At 40.6% G+C, this 24,305-nt stretch overlaps 4 protein-coding genes across 6 annotated transcripts; 3 read left to right on the top strand and 1 right to left on the bottom strand.

Annotated features, from left to right (window-relative positions):
• The first annotated feature begins 453 nt into the window (after positions 1 to 453).
• LOC134022189 (persulfide dioxygenase ETHE1, mitochondrial-like) lies at positions 454 to 3,635 on the top strand. Its single transcript, XM_062463506.1, has 7 exons — positions 454 to 834; positions 1,537 to 1,681; positions 1,758 to 1,906; positions 2,104 to 2,233; positions 2,928 to 3,017; positions 3,174 to 3,290; positions 3,499 to 3,635. Exons 1-7 carry the CDS (start codon positions 802 to 804, stop codon positions 3,543 to 3,545), a joined length of 711 nt encoding a protein of 236 aa, XP_062319490.1. The 5' UTR covers positions 454 to 801; the 3' UTR covers positions 3,546 to 3,635.
• Positions 3,636 to 4,463: 828 nt separating this feature from the next.
• Positions 4,464 to 8,453, top strand: zgc:153169 (uncharacterized protein LOC767799 homolog). 2 transcript variants are annotated; one of them, XM_062463504.1, is made up of 11 exons: positions 4,464 to 4,599; positions 4,702 to 4,832; positions 5,058 to 5,196; positions 5,446 to 5,602; positions 5,714 to 5,759; positions 6,010 to 6,048; positions 6,271 to 6,359; positions 6,899 to 6,914; positions 7,121 to 7,188; positions 7,336 to 7,440; positions 7,592 to 8,453. In XM_062463504.1, the coding sequence occupies exons 2-11, from the start codon at positions 4,724 to 4,726 to the stop codon at positions 7,700 to 7,702; spliced, it is 879 nt and encodes a 292-aa protein (XP_062319488.1). In that variant the 5' UTR covers positions 4,464 to 4,599; positions 4,702 to 4,723; the 3' UTR covers positions 7,703 to 8,453. The 2 variants fall into 2 exon arrangements, with proteins under 2 accessions (XP_062319488.1, XP_062319489.1); XM_062463505.1 differs by lacking the exon at positions 4,464 to 4,599 and having other exon boundaries at positions 7,127 to 7,188.
• Positions 8,454 to 8,514: 61 nt separating this feature from the next.
• On the top strand, positions 8,515 to 15,931 carry rab1ab (RAB1A, member RAS oncogene family b). The gene is made up of 6 exons (XM_062463501.1): positions 8,515 to 8,919; positions 12,704 to 12,776; positions 13,053 to 13,148; positions 13,575 to 13,670; positions 14,193 to 14,324; positions 14,687 to 15,931. The coding sequence occupies exons 1-6, from the start codon at positions 8,906 to 8,908 to the stop codon at positions 14,882 to 14,884; spliced, it is 609 nt and encodes a 202-aa protein (XP_062319485.1). The 5' UTR covers positions 8,515 to 8,905; the 3' UTR covers positions 14,885 to 15,931.
• Positions 15,391 to 24,131, bottom strand: cep68 (centrosomal protein 68). 2 transcript variants are annotated; one of them, XM_062463499.1, is made up of 8 exons: positions 23,925 to 24,131; positions 21,383 to 21,744; positions 19,815 to 21,132; positions 19,473 to 19,663; positions 19,217 to 19,339; positions 18,994 to 19,090; positions 18,025 to 18,181; positions 15,391 to 17,805 (listed from the first exon to the last, which is right to left on the bottom strand). In XM_062463499.1, exons 2-8 carry the CDS (start codon positions 21,650 to 21,652, stop codon positions 17,793 to 17,795), a joined length of 2,169 nt encoding a protein of 722 aa, XP_062319483.1. In that variant the 5' UTR covers positions 21,653 to 21,744; positions 23,925 to 24,131; the 3' UTR covers positions 15,391 to 17,792. The 2 variants fall into 2 exon arrangements, with proteins under 2 accessions (XP_062319483.1, XP_062319484.1); XM_062463500.1 differs by having other exon boundaries at positions 19,473 to 19,639.
• Positions 24,132 to 24,305: the final 174 nt, after the last annotated feature.

Genomic DNA, 24,305 nt, shown 5'->3' with positions numbered 1-24,305 from the left:
ATTCACTTGCGGAACTCTGCCCCCCTAATGCCCCCTGGTGCCCAGACAGTGTAACACTATTATAGACCACACCACAGGCTGAACAATGCAGACAGAGTAGAAAATAAGAGAGAGCAAAAGAGAGATATATAATAAAATAGAGAATTTGAATGAACAAATAACAGTTACATTGACAGTGAGGGTGAAGTCCTCTCCAGTGAAGTGTACTCTTTGTACTGTCTCACACCGATCCAAAAATCTGTGCATTTTGCCAAAGTATGCTGATATGCAAAAGCATTGACTCGATATTAGACTACACATCATCCTAACAAGACTTATTTTCCCACTCAGCCTCTGTGGACATACATTTTTAGACCACACAGCACTACCTGCTACGAGAACTGTGCTTGCCAGTAGATGTCACTGTCAACTAAATGCTTAGAGATTTTCATTAGCCGAATCCTCAGCTCAATGCTTTACTGAAACTGCATGGGTGTGGTTAGGGGTTTTCGGAAAGTTAGTTGTTCTGTTTTAAACAAAATGTACACGCTAATTTACACAACAATAACGGTCTAGGTTGACGACTTTAAATAGCCTTTTCAACCTATAGGACTCTGCATAAGCCGTTCCAGTAAAAAATGCATTTCGTCGTCAACAGAGGGAAACTATGCCAACGAACTCTGGCCTGTACATTGGTTGTTACACTATGCTCTCGGGTATCTAAGCACTCTATAAAGTCCCTGCGCGCATGCAGCTCATCAGTCCAGGTTCACCCTTCTCACAGCCAGTGACATCGATTATAAGACCCTATACTGCGTTGTAATGGATTTGGGTAATGGTCTACTCTTCCGACAGGCAAGTGTCGTCAGTTAATGTTACATGCAAGATGTACCGGTGTAAAATAACAAATGTAGGCATATCCTCCTTGGCACAATTTGCAAGAAGTGTGTTGAAATGATGTGCAAACTCTATTGTTGACATGTTGTCAACGTCATCATGGCTGACTCCTCTGTTTTTGTTAATGTTATGTTGGCTGTTAAATGTCTAGTTTATGCAGACATTTTCACAACACAACATGTCACTCGAGATCTAGGCTATGAAGTATGAAGGCTATGGGATTTCTATTGCTTACGGAAATTATTTACAATTGCCGGGCCATTACGCAAATAATAAACCAACATCAGCCGTGTGATTTTAAATGAATCAGAGACATTCTACAAACATTAACTTTTTTAGACGGTTAAACAAGCACAGTGGAGAGGGTGCAAAGAATGGAATGATGCTGACACGATCCATATGATCTCAACATTTACTTAAATTTGGAAGAAAAGAAATAGCACAGATAAAGATCATTTGTAAGCAACTAAAAGGTTGTCATATCGTCAGTTTACTTTAACCCTTTTAGGGCAAAAAGCCAATATGCTTCACACTTGTCATGGACGTAAGTGAATGGGTGTGTGACAGTACCAGGTTTTACTTGTACTGCAAGTATACTGAACCACCCATATCTCTTTTTGCTTAGTCATTCACTGCCTGCACTTGTTTTCTTTTGTATAGCTATTTGAGTCAGTGAGCAGCACATACACATATTTATTGGCTGATACAGACAACAAGGAGGCCATACTGATTGACCCAGTACTAGAGACTGTTGGCAGGGACCTGAAGCTCATAGATGAACTGGGGCTCAATCTGAAACTGGCAGGTGAGTCTGGAAATCTCAAACATTATTTTTTCCAGCAATGAATGCCAATTAATACTTATTTTGACCATCCCTTCAGTGAACACTCACTGCCATGCAGACCACATTACTGGAACAGGACTACTGAAAAAGAGAGTGTTGGGATTGGAGAGTGCCATATCCAAGCACAGTGGAGCTACTGCTGATATTCTGCTGTTGGAAGGGGACAAAATCCCCTTTGGAAAGCATGTAGGGAACATTTCAAACATGGTCAAGTACATATAAGCATCAAGTAACCTGCTACCATAAAAGTGTGTAATATGTAGGCTTGAGGTCAGGCTGTGTAATTATCAAGTATGTTGACTACATAGGTATATCTACAGTATATCTTGCCATAAATATTTTATAATTCTTTGCTCTTGATTTTTTTCACTCTTCCACTCCAGTACCTGACTGTGTGCGAGACTCCGGGACACACAGATGGATGTATTACAATTGTGATGGGGGACAAGAGCATGGCCTTCACAGGGGACACACTCCTCATCAGGGGTTGTGGTAGGACAGACTTCCAGCAAGGTGCTCATGTTTTTGCTTGAAACAGTTCATTTTTTTCCATTCAGGTTTTGAATATACTTAGTCTGATGGGAAAGGTACTGAATAGTGTGCAAATTGGGCACCACTTCCAGCCCAGAGTTATTTCATCTATTTATAAATTGGTTTATATGTGTTATATTGCTTGTTTTCATCCACCAAATGTATTTCCATTAATTCCATAAAAAAAATGTTAGGAACAAAATTAGTAAAGTTTTTAATAAGAGCAAATAACAGGACACATCAACCGCACATATGTGAAAATTGAATTGTTACATGATTTGCATATATTTTCTACTTTCTATCACATAAATGCACTGGAAAATGGATTGGGTTATTGTTAAGTGTGGGTTTTGACCTTAAAATACTTCATACAAAATATGCAAGTGAGCACCATCCTCTGATGTCGTGTTTGTTTACAGTTTTAAGCTACAGTCACCAGTATTGGATCAGTAAGCACAATTAATTTGCAGAAAGACCTTCATGCATATTCAAATGTTTTGAGGCATCGAGTTGTAGTTATAGAGGAGAGGGGACATTTACCAACGAATGCAATGCAAACTTGGTTTTGTTTTTGTAATTTTTCTGATAAAAGCTAGGTGGCATCATATCCTCGTAATATTTTGTGCAATGTTTTCCAACTCACTTTGTGTTTGTGTTTAATTTATTTTATACGCAGGCTGCGCCAAGACCCTTTATGAGTCTATCCATCAAAAGATCTTCACTCTACCTGAACAATGTCTAATCTATCCTGCACATGATTACAAAGGTTGACAGTTAATCCCAATTCTATCCATGGCTAGTTTGTCTAATATTATGTTATATTCATTAGTCATTTAAAACTGTTTTTTAATGATTGTGAATCATCATTAGTACCATACTTTGTGTTAAACCAATCCCATAACCTATTTCCTCATCCTTTTAGGTCAGACAGTATCTTCTGTGTGGGAGGAAAAGAGGTTTAACCCCCGCCTGACCAAGACCCTGGAGGAGTTTGTCAACATCATGGCCAATCTGAACCTCTCCAAGCCGGCTAAAATAGGTACAAGACCCTCTACTCTGGCAGTTCCTGTTGCAATAGTTGTATAATCACTGCTGCTTGACTCATACATAACATAAATTACCCCCAGACAATGGCATTATGTTCATGACATTTAACCTTGTGTGGATGTTATCTCAACTGCACATATCATTCACTTTTTAAAACGTTTGTTTACGATTTACAATAGTTTATTTCTCTTTTTACTCAGATATTGCTGTTCCTGCAAATCTGGTGTGTGGACTTCATGGAGACTAAGTCCTTCATCACAAGTTAAATTTTTACAATTCATGATATCCATGCAATATTGTACAGGGTATATATATATGCTTAGAATTGATTAACATGCAAGTGTATTTGTGATTTACTAAGTTATGTGGCTTTGCAAAATGCACACAGGATGGTACGTGATACAAATAGTTTAAATGGAGGGCTATATACTGTGGGTGCTTTATAAATGTAGATACCACTCGATCAGTGTCATGTGATATAATAATTTCCATTATTTAACAATAATAAAGGGTGAATTGCCTAAAAATCACATTACACATACTTCTTCATACTTATTACCCTGTAAGATCATAAAAAGAAGACAGGGTTGCTCTGCTTCAACTGTAGCACTGGTCAGTCCTGCTGAGCCCTGCCTGTAACAGTCCTGCTCCGCTATTGTGTTTCACTTGTAACACTGCCAGTACTGTTGAGCCAAATCAGTAACACTCCCTACCCTACTTGCCTCGGGGGAATGTCCCCTGTACTTACTGTAAGTCGCTCTGGATAAGAGCGTCTGCTAAATGACTAAATGCACTGCCAGTCCTGCTGAACCCCACCTTATAACACCAACACACACACATTATATGAAACAACTTCAGGTAGCTTGTAAAATGCCTTCACATATCATATCAGCCGGAAAAAGCAACGATACTAAAACATAGTACAGCACCTGTGCTTTTTCAACGCAAATTAGCTCAATAAATTCTCAACTTAATTTCACGGACACGTGCTTTTATTTTGAAAAGGTTACCTTTTTATTAGTGGGTGGGAATATTGTGGAACTTCCGTAAACTTCTTTCTCTGGAGCCATATAGTTAAACCAATGACCCGTATTTTGTTTATTTGTCTTAAAACTTACCGCTGGCCCTTATATGGACCACGAACCGGACTTTTTGTTCATTTAATATATATTATTGCTATATTGACATATAGTTCGGGTAGACTATGTCTCTTCAATAAATTACTGCCCGACACTTGTACTTAAATCCAGATTGTGTCTTTGCTTGTGACCTACACATTGAAACGAAAACGATTTCATACTGTAAGGTCTAATGGAAATATGTTGTAAAACGTAGGCTACTTCTTTGTGACTAAAATGAAATATAGGCAATTTAAATAGTCTACATTTTATATTGTCATTTAGAGCTGTTGAGAACTGAGGGACCATGGCAGCTGTGGGGACATGGTCTTTCTCTCAGCCTGCTGTGGATAGACTTCGGTCCTTGATTACTTCTGGATGTCATGCAACTGATGCTGTGGAGGAAGCCATGGCAGGTTGGCTTAAAATGACACAAATTAAGTTCCATCCATCTGTAGGTCAGTTTTTTTTTTTTTCAGCTGTAAGGTTATCTTACTGGTTCAAAAGAGAAACAAGTTTACTTTTACTAGAGAGTATTGCATCTTTATTATTATTAGTTCAAATATTATATCAACGTGGCTCGAACAATGTACTTGCATGTGTTCACCCATTCCGGTGGGGTGGGCATGTGTGTTTTCCAGAGATGGAGAATGACCCAGAGACAGGCCGCCACATTGTGGGAAGAGGAGGATTCCCAAACAGTGAAGGGGTGCTGGAGTGTGATGCTGCAATAATGCAAGGCACTGCTGGGAAATTTGGAGCTGTGGCTGCTCTCAGAGGGTGAGAAAACCTCTGGATTTAACAGCAGCTTTCAGCGGTGTCTGTAGTCGAGTTTGTCATAAAGACATTTTCATTTGCTGGTGCTTTTTCTTGTGTAGGGACACACAAGAAAAAGACAGACTACATATAATGACAATACGTAAGATTGAAATGTGATGTACATTATTTTACCCTTTTGAGGGTTATCTGTATGTATGAGTATGATGTTGGTGATGTGAGCCTGTACTGTTTTTGTAAATGTGTTTGCAGGATAGGGACTCCAATTCGGGTAGCTCGTAAGGTGATGGATATAAGCCCCCATAGTTTACTGGTTGGGGATGGAGCAGCCATCTTTGCCAGGGAACAGGGCTTTAGCATAGAACCCAATGACAGCATGCTGAGTGTACATTCTACCAAAGCTTACGAGGTAACTAATCTGCAGGTGACAACCCATCTATAACACTTGTTTCATACAAACACTGTGTATATAGCTACTGGACCATCACATATTAAAATAATGCTTTTGATCTCCACATAGGAATATCTTGAAAATAGACAAAAAGCCAGTGGACATGACACACTTGGTAAGAGCTGCATAATGTGTGCTGCACAATGTGTGCTGGTGTTATAACTATTGTAGATGAAAACATTTTGAACTCTAAAGGGAGCCATAGTCTGATAACATGTATCAGACTATGGCTCCCTCTAGAGTTCAAAATGTGCATCCACTGCAGTGTGCATAGTGCACACTCATCTTTGGTAACACCATCTCTCTTATTTCACTAAAACTGAAACGGAAACCAATGTAGTTTCTCTATCTTACGCTTTCAACAGGCCTCATTGCTCTCGACAAGATGGGAAATATAACAGTGGGTGAGGACAACCAATTCAAATAATTTAGCAAACATAACCACGCATATCCTCTAATACTAAACAAAGTAAAAGACCAGTTGGGTTTAAAGCATCTCTTTACTTCACTTTTCCACTCACAAGATGATCCTTAAAGACAATTATAAGATGGAATACTAATCCATTATATATTGGAGCCCCAAGTTGTCGAATTTAATTAATTTAGGTCCATGGTCTGTTTTTCAGGAGTCTCCACTTCAGGGGCTCCCTTCAAATCCCCAGGGAGGGTTGGGGACTCACCCATCCCAGGTTCTGGTCTATATGCTGAGCACATGGCAAGTTTAAACACTGATAGTCAGCTATTCTTCAATTACTTGATGTGTAGCTATGCTTAACCCTTGTGTTATCTTCGGGTCATTCTGACCCATCAGTCATTGTGACCCACCGTCGTATTGCGACAGATTTACCGCATACAAAGACAAAGTGAAGCATTTTCTTTTAACCGTTGGGCTGTCTCAGACCCCCCACATTGCAAAGGTTAAAAGAAAATTATTTTAATTTGTTTTTGTATTGGGTAAAATTGGGTAAACACAACGATGGTTCGTTATGAACCTTTGGGTCATGTGACCCGAAGGCAGCACGAGGGTTAAACCACTTTATGGATACAAAGCTTACCTCCAGGGATGAACTTTTTTCTTCTTAACAAACACAAAAAGTCATTTTTATCTTATTTATAATCAATTGGCTGTATAATCAAGCCATGATATATTAATATTGAATGGCAAGTAAGTAAGTGACAGTAAATTAAACTAACTTACAAAACTGGTATAATTTGTCAGACATTACTTGTCTCAACTCTGTTTTATTTTTTAAGGTGGGGGCGGCTGCAGGTGTGTAGTCAATTTATTACAAAGATTTTCTCTGAAATACAGTAGGCCTACAACTGAATGCAATTCAACAACAATATCACTGTTGAAATTAATGGCAACATTTTGGGGTTTTACTATAACTTAGCCAAAATCATGGAGTTTACATTTACCCTTTAATGTAATCTTTTCCTGATTTTGTGTGTGGGTGTGTTTTCTTCTCTCCTCAGCCACAGGTGATGGTGACAGAATTATGTGCTATTGTCCAAGTTTCCAAATTGTTCAACTGATGAAACAAGTGAGATGTCAGCCTTAATATATGTTATGAGTAGGCATCACTTTAAAAAGAAAATCACACATCATATAAAAAAATCTAATCTCATAAGTAGATTTTGTTACTTAGCAATAAGTACTCCTGACCTTGTTCTCACTGGATTCCTCACAGGGATCCTCCCCCAACGAGGCCTGCTGTGCTGTCCTGAAAGACATCAGGAGGAGGACATTTCCAGAAAAATGTTTTGAGCTTGGACTGATTGCCCTGAACATGAAGGTATAGAGAGCCTCTATCTTTTTACATCGAGGAATTTCTCATTGTTGAATCACTGGAAATAAATCAATGATCAGTTATTGCTATTATAACTGACCCTTCATCTTTGCATCTACCTGGTGAAGTTACATTGATCCATACTTTTATATTTTAGGGTGAAGTGGGGGCTGCTTCCACGGTGGAGTTCCCCTATGTTTTCTGGGACATGGAGAATGATTCTGTAGAGATTCGAGTTCAGCTTCCACCTTCAAACAACAATGAATGACTTGAAGTACAAACAAATGCAGGGCTCTTAGGGTTAGGGTTAGGGGGGGGACGACGACTTGAGACAGCTCTTAACTCGGCAGAAAATGTATCTCCATATGCCTGCGCCTCGGCCATTAATTGTAGCCTATTTAGCGGGACATGTTAACCCTTAATTCTCAGCGTGAGAAATACAAGGTGTTGCATGAGAGCGTGAGAAACGGTTGAAATGCGCAAGTCTCACGGTGAATGCGTGAGACTTGAGAGCCCTGAGTGATACCTTAAATGACACCTCGATGCATCACATTTACTTTATACATATAGTGTCTAAAAGTAGATTTGGAAATTGTAGTTAGAAAAGTATGTGGATCAAATGGGGACATGTTTGTTGAAGGCATCTCCATGTAGCCTAGATGGACGACTTGTAGCTACTGTAACTCATTCCTATGTGCAATGTGCTAACAAGCTTATAGAACGTTATTTCCTAGCCTGTCTGTCCTAACCCTGCCACCCACATTTACTATATTATTCTCCTTATCTTGAGAAGAATCTAGCCTGGCAATCAGACGAATCGGCAAGCTGACGTTTACTTGCTGCATTTGAGAGTTGGTCTGGCGTTGCCAGTCTAAAGAATGTTCTGAATTTTAGGTCACATTCAGGAATTTTGGTTAAAACTAAATGTGTATTGACGATTTGGAGTTCTGTACTTTTGAGTAATATTTTTGTAATACTTTAATTATTGAACAATAAAATAAAGCATATCCTTGCTATCACTCATTGACTGATTTCCATGCCAACACTGTGCCACGTTTCACTAATGACGTAATCCCTCCTCCTTGCTGTGACTGGTATTGCTAGTTGGGTTGCAGAAGGGGCCGGGGGCTAGACCATTATAACTCATTGGGAATACGAGACCTGAGAAACGTTTAGTTAGCTAGCGTCCTTCTTAAATTTATGCTTCTGAGAAGTTAAGACGTATTGTTAAACTAAGCCCGAGAAGCTACCGTCTGGAACCGTTGTTTAGCAGTTGGTATTTCCTGGTTGTGTACGTAGCTAGCTAGCAGCAGCCATTTTGGTTCTCTCCAGAAAACTAGCCAGTCTTTGGAAATTAGGGGTAGCGTTACTTTCCCAGGCGGCTCTCTCCCCTTCAACCAAATATTTACATTCTTGACGAAGAAAAGAAGTGCCGTTTTAGAAGAAGGGATTTACTCTTGACGAGCCCACGATGAATCCCGAATAGTAAGTGAAGTAGTTGGCAACTGTAGCTAGCTAACTGCCAATAGCTAGCTACTAGTAGTTATTGTAATTGCTAGCTCAGTAGCTAGATCGCTACAGGACCAACTAAACTGTTGTGACGTCTGCTTAGTTTAGTTGTAGATAACTACCAGTAGCTAACCAACATGATTTAAAAGCGACATACTGCAGCATGTCCAGTGTAGAATGAAGCTGTTGTTTGTTAGGCTAGTATTAGTCGTGACTACAGGTGCAGCTACTGACTGTAGCTAGCTAACTTGCAGCAGAAAAAAATGTAAAATGACATGTTCGTTTTTTTTTACTACTATTAGCTGTAGCATTAGATTAGTAATGTGTAATGTGTACTGTATAGCACAGTAGCTTGCTAGTTGTATGTTGTGAAAGACAAATCCAGTGTTCCAGGCTGGTGACGTTAATGTGCAAGCTACTGAAGGTTGCTATCTAGCTAACGTTTGCTTTGCCACTCGTTAACGACGTGTCTAGTGAGCCAGCTACTAGTACAGCAATAGTCAGCTAGTGCTTAGACTGACGAACACTAAAGTTGTACCTTAGCTATAGTTAATTTTTTATCGGAAAATGTATTCCAGGGTCAGAGACACACCTGTCGTGCCCATGCATACAGTATTGGCTATCTGTCCACCAAAGCAAGAAGCCTAGGTTGGCTAGGCATTCAAATTTAAACCGTTTTCTAAATGTTATTAATTTCGTTTTATATCACCATTACTATTAAGAATAGGTACAGCACGTTCGACTGTAGTCTGCCTTTGGTTATACAGTGGGAAGTAATGGAGCCCCCCCCCCCCCATGTACCGTGAGTCATGTGTAGGTCACATGCCGTATTACATGCCCATGATTTCAACACTTTCGCGTAGTTCAACCATGGCGTGTGGTAGTTTCGATAATGATACAGGGCTAAGGAATGTGAAAATGATGGCTAGTGAGTAACAGTCAGCCAGCTAGTTACTTTAATCGGTATGTCATAGTTGCCCTACAGTATACTTTAGCAATTGAAATGTTATTGTTGCAGTATGTAGTATTTTCTTTGGTCAACGTGCCTGTTAGATGAGATGTGGTTACTTTGCGAAGTGGCCAGTAAAAACTGTTCAATGATCTGGCCACTGGAATGCTGTAGAACTATGCACTCTTGAAGAATCCTTTATCTTCTGTTGTACTTTCCGTATGCACCATTTGTACGTCGCTGTATACAAAAGCATCTGCTAAATGATCAAACTGTAAATGTACAAGTGAGTCCTTGTTTTAACCACCTTTATAAAGTGCCATGTTGTTTTGTCACCCAATTTGTCACCCAAACAGCATAGTGGATCAGTCTGAGGCAGGTTCTGAGCTGAGTCCTTATTTCTCAATTTTCCTCCATCCCTCGGTCCTGCAAGCATGACTAGTGGTAGCAGTATTAGTCAGCCAGGCACACACAGAAGCAGCCGTTGTCCACAGTCACTGGTGTAATGAAGAGAGCACGACTGGAACTCATCACAATGGGAGAGGAGAGGAATAGGAGTGTCCCAGAAGGAAGGATACCAGCAGGTCCTGTGGGCGCAGTGCTACTTAGACACAGGACTTGAGACCTGGCCAGCTCGGATTAGAGCATGATTTAGGGGATGAGAAAGTTTACTGCATCCCATTTTGTTCCAAACTATCTTTACAATGTTGTCCTAAAAGTGGCGGCCTAGTTTAGACCAGCTCAATTTTTGTTGCCTGGTGGTATTGCCTTTTCACCTTTAAACATAACACGCACCTGGAGTCTGACATTCAACTTCATAATAATCATACTAATGTTACTTCCTTTTGCTGAGCAAATGAATTCCAAACCCAGTTCTAGCTAAGTTCCCCCTCTACAGAGGAATGCTTAATCATCTTACTCATGTTTCCTTATACCTCGTAGAGCACAGTGCACATAACTCTGTTGAATAAACTCTGGTATAGTGTGTCTGTGTGTGTAGAGAAACATTATTGGACAATGGTTGCTTATAAGTCTTCAATGTTTGGCCTATTTTTAATGGGTCATTGGTGGTTGAAGAATGTCTGCATTGTTGAAGATCTTGTTCAAGAGCATTTGTCTCTAGCCTGAACAAAACTGTTGTGTCAGCTACAGCTTTTATAATCCAATTATATTATAATTAATATATATATTATAATTAATTATCCAATGCAATTATTTTCCGTGTTGTGTTTTCTTAGCCTCAGCATTCTGTTTGTTGGTTCCACTGGCTTTCAGAGACTCACTTTTATTAGAATACTAACTACACTAGTATTCTATACCTTTGTTACAACATGCTCCTTGTGGATCATCAAAGGAGTTGCTGTATCTGTCAGCAATGGCAATGCACAAGAATCCAAGCAAATTGTCAGCCATTTCTCAAGAGGTCTTGCAGATCTATATTTGCAAGGCCTAGGCTAAATTGCATCAACACTGTTGAGCTAACAACCCAGCACACCTTTAGCTCTCACTGGGTTGTTTGCTGTACTTTTGCACACCGTGTTTGGTTGTTTTAGTAGTTCACCTGTGTGTGTGTGTGTGTGTGTGTGTGTGTGTGTGTGTGTGTGTGTGTGTGTGTGTGTGTGTGTGTGTGTGTGTGTGTGTGTGTGTGTGTGTGTGTGTGTGTGTGTGTGTGTGTGTGTGTGTGTGTGTGTGTGTGTGTGTGTGTGTGTGTGTGTGTGTGTGTGTGTGTGTGTGTGTGTGTGTGTGTGTGTGTGTGGGGGGGGTGGGGGGGGGTGGGGGGGTGGGGGTGGGGGGGTGTGGCGTGGCGTGTCCGATAGCTGATCAAGTTGGCCATACTCTGAAACCTGAATCTATTAACCTGCCAAGAAAGAGACCTTTTGGCATTTTCTCAAGCAGCTATTGTAACCGCTTATTAAACATGCATTAGGTCAATATGACATCTAATCCGAGGGATTCAGTGAGAAGGACCCACAGGGGTTCTCATAGAAGAATTTAGTGTGAAGTGGTTGTAGGCTTAATTGGCCTACTGGGTTGTTGTAGCATATCGTAACGTCTTGTTTTCACTTAAGCCTAGTAGGGATGTTAAAGGCAGGATAGGTTAAGTTGGATAAGGCGAACATAGCAATTTTAGTTTGAAAGGATTCAAACCAAAATATCCCATCCCTTCCCTTATAAGCCACTCTTCCAAAACACATGAACTGCCCATGGGGAGGTAGACAGACAAGTAGGGTCCAATCATTGGATTCTGTTCAAATGCTGTCCAATCGTTAGTTGGACAGCATTTGAACCCTAACGCCCAGTCTTCATTTAGCTTTACATTGCTGGTTAAAGGACTATTTTTGTGCCCAAAATGGACCTCTTCCAATGACAAGTAATGAAGTCTATTTTCTTCATTTTGGACAGATAATGGCATGACCAGGTTTTGTTTGTCTGTAAAAGCCCAGCTTAGTCACCGTGTCACAGTGATTCTTGCTAAATGGATTTCCTATTGAGTAGCAACAGAGGAACTCCCAGAACTCGTGCTCATTGCACTTGAAAGTGTATCTTTGAACAGAGCCATTTCCTATGGAGACACTGGTAGAATCAGATTGCATTTTAAATCTTTCACTTCCTTAAATATAAACGACCGTACTTGTGTTACCAGTCAGTCTTCTTGGTGATCAACATCTCCTGTGTGATGAGCTAATATGTGGGAACAATTAAACATAAAGATGTCTTTTTAATTTTTTTTACTTAACTATGGAAAAGAAGCTTGTGAACAATATCCACATGCTGTCAACTATTAATCATGTTTTTCCTCTTAATCACTAGTGACTATTTATTCAAGCTGCTGCTGATCGGTGACTCTGGTGTGGGAAAGTCATGTCTTCTCCTCCGATTCGCTGTGAGTTATCCTGCCCCCTGGCTGGGCTTTAGACATGTTAAGATGCTAGCTTTTAGAGATGTTAAGATGCTAGCTTTTAGAGATGCTCAGATGTTAGCTTCTAGAGATGCCAGCGTTAAGCATGTTTCTCAGTATGCAGCCATAGATGTTCCTTAGGTTCACCAAAATGCCCTTGTATGTCTGTTGTCTAATTGGTAAGCATGATTCTGGTATATCCCCTCCTGTTTTATGAAAACTATAACCCTCATGCTGACATATATCCTCATCTTCTTCCAGGATGACACCTACACAGAAAGCTACATTAGCACTATTGGCGTGGACTTCAAAATTCGTACCATAGAATTAGACGGAAAGACTATTAAACTTCAGATTGTAAGTACTGATTGTCTCTTTGATATATTCTTGGTAAGGTTTCTTGATCTACAAGAGATCTACAAGTCTCAAGGCCTTGATCGACTTGCCTGGTCCTGGACTTGTTTCATTTGTGAGAATGAGGGCCTAACTCTCACAGATGACTTGGTTATTTCAATAGATCCGCTTCCTTTCTTTGAAAGTATGACTGACCATATCAACTACTACTTATTATTCATGAAATAAATGTTCTTTGAAACCTCAGTGTGATGAGCATCTGTTTGACAGCAGAAGCATCTGCAAATAAGGTCACCGACTCCATTCATCAGACTGAAAGTTATGTCACAGTTTCTGTTTTACAGGGGATGAGTGGGTCTGCCTGTCCCTGTGGGTGTTTGTTTGTGGGTGTTGGGAGAGCCCATATTAAAGGCTGGTGTGTGTTAACAGTGGGACACTGCGGGGCAGGAGAGGTTTCGCACAATCACATCCAGCTACTACAGAGGAGCGCATGGCATCATTGTTGTCTACGACGTCACAGATCAGGTCAGACTGCCTCCTGTCTTACTGCACTGGAACATCTCATGTTTACCCTCTTAGTCTCTGTAAGGACAGCATAGTAAAAAGGCTTTTTGCTTCTGTTTTATCTGCAAATTTTAAGGCTTGATTATTCTAAAGGACATGACCATAATAAAATCAGTTGCAACCTACATTTTAAATCTTTAATAAACAGAAAATTATGCTTAATGAACTTGTTGGAATGCCTACATTGACAGTGATAAGAGTAAATTAGTTTTTTTTTTTTTTACATTTAATTAATAATAATAGGGAGTCAGGTGGCTCAGTGGTTAGGGAATCGGGCTAGTAATCTGAAGGTTGCTAGTTCGATTCCCGGCCGTGCAAAATGATGTTGTGTCCTTGGGCAAGGCACTTTACCCTACTTGCCTGGGGAGAATGTCCCTGTACTTACTGTGTCGCTCTGGATAAGAGCATCTGCTAAATGACTAAATGTAAATTTGGCTTACATTTGACTTTTGGCTTACCTGGATGATCCATTATTTGTTTCAGGACTCCTTCAATAATGTTAAACAGTGGCTACAGGAAATCGACCGTTACGCCAGTGAAAACGTCAACAAGCTATTGGTCGGGAACAAGTGTGACCTGACAACAAAGAAGGTGGTGGATTACACAACAGCAAAGGTAAGGGACAGATGAGAGCAGACAATAATGTTTTTCTGCTATCAAAAATTCTGGGCCGAAGCCAGAAATTCAGAATGTACTTGGCCAAAACCCTGTAAGTACTTTTTTTGTGTGCGTATTTTTTAATATATAAATGTTTTAATAATTGTATTGATATTAAACTTTTTAATGAATCTGTATAAAAGCTGTTGCGACAAAGTGATGGGAATTTGGTCTGAATCAAAAAGTCTTGGAAGTACATTATGTGGGATCTGTTCGGTCTAGTTTTGTCAGCCAGAAGAAAACCAAAAGGAGAAGGAACCTCAGGCACTACCGTTACCATTTCACATAACAGGTTCTCCTACCACTTTATTTCTCTACAGGAATTTGCAGACTCCTTGGGCATCCCGTTCTTGGAAACCAGCGCCAAGAACGCCACCAATGTGGAGCAGGCCTTCATGACCATGGCAGCTGAGATCAAGAAGAGGATGGGCCCAGGAGCCACGACTGGCGGCTCTGAGAAGTCCAACGTCAAGATCCAGAGCACCCCCGTAAAGCCCTCCTCTGGGGGCTGCTGCTGAGAGAGACCTCACCTCCTGTACCCCATCACCCACCCCTCTTTGGCCTCTCAGTCCCCTTCCACCCAAGCCCCAGTCTCTGGTCTCCACCTTGTCCCAGTGAACCTAGCAGTTCTGGAGAGAAAGAGTTGGGAGTCTGATACAGAGAGCATGTGTGTGTGTGTGTGAGAAAGAGAGAAAACAAAATTGAAGTTGCCTGAATTTGTAATGTATGTATTGTAGCCTCGTATAAATAACTGAATATCCCCTCCTCCTGGTAAGAGTTGTAGAACAGTGTTGGTGATATGGAAATGGTCATCTGGTCCCTCCAACCTAACCTGGATCCTCTGCTCAAGTTAAATGCCCTTTCGCCCTGTGCAGGTTAATGAGAGTAATGCGTGTGTGTGTGTGACTGTGTGTATCTCACTGCATTCCTACTGTGGGGTTGGTCTGTGTTCAAAGGCTATTGTTTTCTGTTTTTATTTACCCATCTTAAGCTCTTTTTTTTTCTCAACTTTTTTCCTACCCCATTGATTATTCTGCTGTTTGTATCGGCATGTGTAGACCTCTGTCCCTTTCGAAGGTGTTAATTTCTCGCCAACTTGTCAGCCAACTGCACAACAGTGTCTCATTGTCCTACATTTAAAAGAATCTAGTGGAAGAATATATATGTACATATACATTATGTGTGTGTATATATGATCTGATTTGCTAGATCTTTAGTGCTCAGTACATTATCGGGTAGTCTTTACTTTATTTCTACATAAAATTTGTGGCTGCAGAAAATTGTAATTTTGTTGCTCAACATGTAACATTTAAACGGAAAAATAAAGAAATATTGTACTACCAGATTGTATGATATGGAACAATCTGTCTGCGTTTCTTGGTGGAACATGTAGAAAACTTGTTTTAATAATTTATTCTGCATTTATATGGCGAATCTATTGTACCAGTAACTTTGGTCTGTCTACAAGTTGGCCATTACCTGTGGAATATCTCAGTGCAGAATTGCATATAAAACACTATGTTCTTTTTTCATAATAAAGGCAACTGGATTCAGTTTACAAAAAACTCAAGAACCTTTTCTCTAGTAATGTCTGTCCTAGGGTATGCTTGTGGTATGGATATGACTACATATTTTAATTTAACTGTAGTCCATTGTCTCACAACTCGATATGCTAAAGCTTAGGTTCTGTCAGTGTTATTCTTATTCATAGTAGGTCTACCTGGTAACTTGAAATCTGAAATGGTCAGTTTCAAGGACTGGTCAGTATTTACTGGCCACATAGCTACCTGGCACGCTGAACAAAACAGAATAATACAGGGCAACAATAACATCTCACTTAAATGCAGTACCAAAACACCCTATTGATTACAGTAGCTAGCTGATAAATGTATGGTGAAAGAAAAAATAACACTGCAATTACATGATTTAAATTCCTCAACTAGTCTTACAAGAAGGTTTCAATCACAGTTACATGTACAGCATGTATTACAGTGCAAGTACAGAGCAGTAAAAACATAAGTGCAACATCAAACCCTGTGGGTGCAGTCTCTTGCCTGACAGTGTTAATGTCATTTCAGTCAATGTTAAATAAGTAGGCCTATGAAATAAATATGGCTATGAAATAAATCCTAAAAGAAATGAGAATCCTGAAATATATAAATGCATGTACAAATGAATATATCAATGAGTCAGTATAGTTAAATAAGTAAATAGGTTTTTGTTTCTAAATTATGTTTTTCAAATGACTTATTTAATTCAGGGGACTTACATTTCATAATTCTTAATGTATTTATTTCCATTTCTTATATACAAACCGATTCAGACCAGAGTGTCTTTGATTCAGACCAAACCAGGTCAGAGGTAACTTTAGCTTGGTAGAGTACAGATAATACAAAATTAGTCTGCTCCTGGTAAACATAACAAACAAATTGACTGCCAACCAACACAATCAGTTTTTGGTCATTAGTAATGGATTTAATAATAACTTCAGGCCCTTCACTTAAGATACACACTGATACTACATTTGTGTAATGTAATGTGCTCATAAGTATGGTCTTACAATTAAAACAGTTTTCAAATGTATTGTGTAAATGTTAAAACGAGTACAAGTGCGACAAACTGTTTTGCTTTTTTAACTTCACCAATGTTTATGTGTGACAAACAAAACATTTTTATTTAATTTAAAAAGTGTAACACATTCAGCACATACTATTCTTAGAACTGTCCAGAACTGTGTCTCTGGTGGGAAGCTGCCCATCCCAATAGGGCTGCCTTCAAATTAGTGCATCTTAGGTAACATTCTGGTGAAAAGACTAGTGACAGAGAAACATACACATGAGAAATGTTGTGTTTGTATTGCTTGTGTTGACTTTAAGTAATTTATGAACAGTTTTTATGTCTAATCACTGGATGTGACTTTAGATGAATAAAGTAAATGTAAAACTTAATAAGTACATTCACTGCAAAAGTGAAATCTGGACTGTAATTCCAGAAGGCATTCAAGTGTACAATAACCAGACATTAGAAATCTTGAACATGGTCAACAGGTCAAGTCCCCGGGTACAATGACTCGACGGCTTAAATATAGAAAGGACATTGAGTGTAATACAAAAAGAGTTAGAAAGTTTAAATATGTGTAAAAAACTGTACCACAATGTGTAATGCTCTTATTACATTAATGAATCTGGCCCTTATTTGTGTAGGTCAATTGAAATACTAAGTATGCTTGACCATACCTCATAAGGCAACCATATAATACTTAACTTCTGCTAGGTTTATAAAGCACATACGGAAAAAACAATCAAGTGGTCATTTTATCTGTCAATGACAACAATCCAACGGCTTAAACATTTTAGAACTGAGTTCTAGAGTTCAAGAGTTGAAGAAATTCTCTTTGTAAAACTTGATCCACAAATCGACTTTCCATTAAGCGTCATTGCTGAAAGGGAGAAAGGACAATCTTTATTCTTTCTACCCATGATGACGACCATTCCCACATTTACCACATATTCTGTGTAGGTTTTGGGGGGGGGCTCTGATGTGTTTAGTGTTTATAACATACAGTCCAGCCATACATCACCAGTACAAATCATTCAAACTTTCACACAAAGTTTACCCCAAGACATCCCACCTCCCTAGATCCTTGGCCCCCTCTCACCCTCTAGGCTGTGGAGCCCCAGGCTGGCTGGACTGGACAGGCTGGCTGGGCTGGGTCAGGCTATCCATAGCTGAGAGGATAGAGGAGAAGAGATGCTCGGTGTGCGACTCCAGTGCCTTCGACTGCCTCTCAATAAGAGTGAGTGTGTCTTTCAAAACTAGAGGAGGGATAGAAACAGCAGACAGAGATATATCAGGAGAGAGAAGCAGAGTTGTGTTCAATAAATCGAACACAGGAACATAGTTGTAGACAGATTGTATCTTCTAAGTTACTTGTTGTTTGCCTACAGCATGTGACAAGTTGAGTTTGAGAATAAACGACACAACCTCTTTACAGTTGTTGGTTATGTATGCATGGCAGCATTCCTCTCACACAGAGTTTCCTGTTTCTGTTAGAGGAGAGGATTCTGGGTGTAGAATTACACTGACCAACCAGTTCAGGCCTACATTACACTGTTGCTGGCTGTTGAACTAACCAGAAGTCCTCGAGACCTAAAATAAATACACATGCCCCTCTAAGCTAACAGGACATGCTAGCCTTTGGTCAATGTAGCCTTTCATACCTAATCAAACATGTACTGTAATTTGAAGCCATCAGTACTTCGTGCCTCCTTCAAGAGTTTCTGATGTCTGAGTGTGACATGTTTTCCTCTGGCCAAGGAATAGGAAAGTAAAGCGAAGAAGGGAATAGAAACAAGAATAATACCGTTGTGTGGTTCATTGTCATCTGAGTAACCCTCCCACTCCCTAAAAATTCCAAGAATGCTGGACCAACTGGTTGGCAGCTTGATTTGTTGTGGTTACGATTTGACCATCTGTAATATTTAAGTTCTTGAGATATCATGCATACAGTTAGTCCTCTAGTTCCTTTGTTACCTCGTGTGTTGCATGTGTGTTTGTTGGCCCTATTCTGAGTTAGGAATGTGCTGTCTTCGGTACATAGCAAGGCCTTTGATGTTGCAAAGCTAACCTGGAGAAGTGAAGGTCATACAGTTGAGGAGAAGCTCTCCAGTCTGTAGCACAGATGTGGTCAGAGACTGGTGAGCACTCACATCTCTCTGAAAACTCTACAAAAGGTAAACAAAGGAAATTCATTGAGTGTAGAAAGGTGAAAATTGGTGGGAATTTTATAACATGAAGAGGTTGTAACATTGTTAGTTGTCTAATCACAAGGCTTGAGATTAATTTCTGACCTTATATTCAGCTAGTGATGACTTGACACTGTCAATGTCTACTCTGGGCGGAGCCAGAACCTCCATTTTCTCCACCACCGTATACAACCATTGGATGAGATCCTCCAGGTTTGTGCAGAAAGTCTTGTGGGTAAAACAAACATGTATCTTACCTCATGAATGTATTCATAACTGACTCACAATTAATCTGTGTAGAATATAAGGGGGGGGGGGGCAGGGTCAACTACTGTATAAAACTGACGCTTTGCGGCCTCACTTTGATGTGCTTCACGAGGGAATTGGCTTGCTGGTTCTCTCCCTGACTCCACTGGAGCTCAGGCAGGGTCAGTCCTACGAGCTGCTCCACCACAGCCTCCACCTCCCGCAGGTTGGCCCTCACTCCCTTGCCAGGATGGTCTAAGCTGGAGGCAGTGGCTTGGATAGCTTGCAGAGAATCCCTATGGACCTCTGTCAAATATGAACATGTTTTAATCAACGTTAAGTACAAAAAGCATACAGTGCTAACAGTGTGTATTATGTTGTTTTAACTGAAACAATGCATTTAAATATGGACTGAATAGAGACTAAATATCAGAGATTTTATGTTCAAGAGGCATACCTTTCCTTTGAAGTTCTTCAGAGCCATCCATGTCTTTGTTATCCCTGGCTTCTTTTCTTTCCTGTTCCTCATCCTCCTGTTTGTCAGGCAACGTTGTGGAGGAGTGGAGCGACGTCGTCCCCCTCTCCAGGGACTCCCAGCTGGCTGTGACAGGCTGGCTGAGCTGTGCAGTCACCTCCCTGACCTGCCGTGAAAGAACCTGGAGCTCCTCCAGACGCTCTGGCAGAGGCCAAAACTCCTCATCCCATGCCTCACCTTTGAGACCACTCAGACGGGGTAGGACACTGGTTGATCGGATGAATCCGCTGGAAGTGGAAAATACACCTGTTTGCCTATATTGGCCACCCCCGCTACAAGCTGCTTGGTTCAGTCCAGTCCTTTCTTTACTGCAGTGGAGGCTCTCCAAAGATAAACCGTCTGCAGAGGAGTAGGGGCTACTGCTCAGAATGCCATTTGAGAATTTGGAGTGCGAGAGTCCACGGGGCTCGGACAACCTCTGATCTGTGCCCAGCATTCCTTTCTCCCTGGCCCACACAGTACCTACTCCCAAGGTGCCACTTAAAGGAAAGTCTATAGCTGATAGGCTGGTGGAGCTACAGAGTCCATCCAGTTCTATTCCTGAGTCTTGGAGGCCTGGGTTTCTCTGGAGTAGAGAGACGCCCTCTAGCTCAGAGGTCTCCCAGCTACTGACCACCCTTCCTGGCCGAAGGGGGTAGGTGTAGTCAAGGAGGGCCTGGTACTCCTTGTCTGGGTTCCAGGCTGGGGAGCCTCTGTCTGGGGATGGGGGCATGGACCTGGGGATGGCGCACGCCCAGTAGCTAGCCTGATGAGGGGGCATGTTGTGGAGGGCAGAGGGGATGCAACTTTTGGAGTAACCGAAGGAGGACGCTGCTTTGAGGCGTGTCTCTCTTCCTCCTCCTAACCTAAACTCTGTCTGTCTGGACCTAGAGGGGCCAAAGGATGGGCTGCATGATGGAGGAGACAGAAGAGTGGAGTTCCATTTGGGGCTGAGGGGTGAGCTAAATTGGCAGACTTCCAAAGGAGGGCTAGAAAGACTGCGTGGACTGAGCCTGCTTCCCTGGCAAGGAGAGCCAAAGACAGGCTCCTCTTGGGAATACCAGCGCCTTTGGTCAGCAACATCCAGTGGGGTAGACAGATCTTCTCCAGAGGGCGAGATAGGTGACATATCCATGTGAAAACGGTCTAAGGAAAGGCCTGGGATCTCCTCTTCAGCTCGTTTAGCGTGAAAATCTTTATCTGTATGAAGGTGAAGATTGTCATTGTGTTCTTCAGTGATGCTACATTGCCACTGTTTTTCCTATGGTAAAAGGTATGATTAAAAGATTTATTTTATCTTCAGCAGTAATTTAAAAGACATCAATTTTCACAGCACAACCATGAATGTACACAGTAGATATGAGTAGTGTTATGTCTAGAGCCATCCAAAACAAAACTACTGTGGATGGAAAAACTAAGTCATGCAGTTGGTGATACTGTAATGGCAATTGGGCTGTTTAAGTTATACTGTATTTCAATTGGGTCCCATGTGCTTCTGAATGCTGTCTAACCTTATCGGAGTGCTCTTGTGACTTCTTCAGAATGGAGGTCTGGTGTTCTGTGGCAGACAAGGGTCTTCTCATAACATACTGCCTTCTGTCAGTCATATATCTGGACGTTGGTGCCATAGTAACACTCTTCCTGGCCCCTCCCCTTTCCTTGTCCTGGGTCCTTTCTCTGTCCCTGTTTTCCAAATTCTGGATGGAGGTTTGCCCTGTTCCACTGCGAATGAACTCCGGGATTCGAGTCTTCCATCGTTTACTGCAGCCTGTGAAGTCCATTGGAGGAGAGGATTATGGGATGGTCCTGTCAACTCCCAGGGCGATGCTTACATGGCAGGGCGGTACGATGCCTCTCGTATCCACGACCACCTCTGAAATGGCATGCGGAAATAACAAAAAAAAATCAAAAACAAAAAAACTGCACCAGTCCATGTAAAGATCCCAATTCTGTTCTTCACAGGTAATGTTTTGCTAGTACCGGGTGTTTTTGTGGCGCAGATAACCATAATAGCGCTCACTGGGTGCATGTGAGTGTAATTATATGTTTTTGCTCCTCCTACGTTGCCTCACTGATCTCATTAAGACTGCATGCCCAGGCTTGCCCATGTTTGCTGGACCAGGGGTAGGAAAACTATCCCTTTGTCCATTCTTGACTAGCAGCTATGTTAGGACACAGTGTGACACCCATGCAGACCACGGTGAGACACACAAAGAATAGTGTCAAGCAAAAACCTAAAAACAAAGAGCTAGACGCCCTTCTCATCAGGGTTGTACTCTGGGACTCTTCTGCAAACCCACTGATTTGAGTGTGTCTCGTTTCCATGGCAAATGCCTGAAGAGGCTGGCTTTAGATTAGACAACTCTCGGCAAGGGAGGTGTCAATCAAAGCATGGCTGCTACAGAACAAAGAACAGACTGGAATGATAGGTCTGGCTCAGATTGTCTGATCAGATTGTCTTTGTTACCTTTTAGATCAAAGGATAATAGTAGAAGCCTTGCTGGGGGAAAAATATTCTCTTTATTTTTATTATTCTATATAAAACTGACTATACTAAAGTAGGCAAACTCATATACATCTACTGTGGTACAAAAGTACTCTCTCCTGTTGTAGATACTATTAGCCTAGCAACAATATGTTTGCGCCTTCTCATTGGCCAGATAACGAAAGTAACTGAGCAACTGAGTCAATCACTTATAATGTTGTCCAATAACACAATTGCTCTAGTAACCTAGCAGTAAAGCCGTTTTATTTGGAGCATTAACAACAAATGGCCAGGCGTAAATCTTATTGGACTATAGCTATTTATTTTACTAATTAATTAAGTAATTAATTGTAAAAGAAATAAATACTTAATTTAAAAGCATCCTATGACAATGTGAATTCCTTAGTGTTTCACATGTAAATGTTACATTAACATGACAGATACTACTGTGTCATGCCTTTCACATATAGCAACATAAGGAGTCTACATTATGAGTCTACAAGACTGACTAGTTGAATGTTGGGCAGTGGTTTACAGCAGATAACAGCATTAGTGAATAGCACAGGGCCCCCCTGCTTTTAGTCAGAGAGGCCCTGTATGTCTTACAAATTCCTTGCTGTGTATAGCTGGTTACCATTCATACAAGCAGTATGCTGGTTTAATTGCTGTCTCATATTAGACCAAAGCCAAATGTGAACCAACCATTAGTTCCCTTAATAGGGTTAAAATGTTCCCCTTATTTACACTTTACACAGCTACTGAAAATCAGGACTATATGTGACATAAGTCAGTCGACTTGACTGAGATAATATGATTTATGATGTGTAGAAATCCTCAATAATGCTTCTCCATTGCAAACATGTTTTTTGAAACATTGGCAAATAACAGCGTGATACTTTAGAATTAATAAGTATCTTGTCCTCAGATCTTGCCGTACATCAGCATCTCATTGCAGCAATGACCGGTGTCAGTCAGTCTTAACAAAACACAAATGCTGTCCTATTCGTGTGTCTGCTCAGGGTCTAAATATGTCACTCTATTTAGGACTATTATAAAGCCTTAGGTTTTGCTTTTGGCAAATGCACGTGACGGACCCTTAACCATACCAAAGCTGAAAACTTCTGAACTTATTTGGACTCGTCTATTGACATAATTAGACCAACATCCTCATTTTGTCCTACGAACCATACAATATTGCCTTATGTAGGTTAAAGGGAATGTAAGCCCAGCAAACCAATATTGTATCGACAATATCCCTAGATTACACCAGACATATTATAGCCTATATTTTACAATCTAGCTGAATTATATAGGCTACTATTTGTAGGTTACTCGAGCCCAAAATGCAGTCTGCGTGACCTCTCAAATATGACAAATATGTCAGATATGTAAATGGTGTAGAAGATGTCTAACGCTCAGTTTACAAATAAACATTTTATGAATACAAAATGCTGACGTTCAATTCAGGTTCGATTCAAATATCCAAAGCAATAGTGAATACCTATAAGGAAACCTAGCGAAAGACAACAAAAAAAGACATTGATTCCTAAGATACTACATAGGCTTACCTCATTTAGCGCATTCGAGTTTTTTGTGCAGGATGTGTACAACAGACGCGATTTTCGGGCAACATTGCAAATGTCTACATTTTTATTGTGTACCAGCTCCCTGAGATACAGCCGAGGAGGAAATAGTTCAATTGTAAACAGGCGGAACAAACGGAAAAGGTTGATATGCCTCCCCTCGTGGACAAAAGGGGATTCACAATCTCAAACTACGAGATGCACTGAAACGTCACTATTATCATGTGGTGCGTAGTACTATTACTTTTGCTATTAATGACATTTGAAAAGAAAATATAAGATTGAAAAGATAAGATTGGTTATCATATTTACAGTCAAGGATATGTAACATTATTTCCACATTCCACACGTTCTAAAACATGTCTG

Source organism: Osmerus eperlanus, chromosome 6 (genome assembly GCF_963692335.1).
Source record: "Osmerus eperlanus chromosome 6, fOsmEpe2.1, whole genome shotgun sequence".
NCBI lineage: Eukaryota > Metazoa > Chordata > Actinopteri > Osmeriformes > Osmeridae > Osmerus > Osmerus eperlanus.
This window is presented reverse-complemented; position numbering and strand designations above follow the sequence as displayed.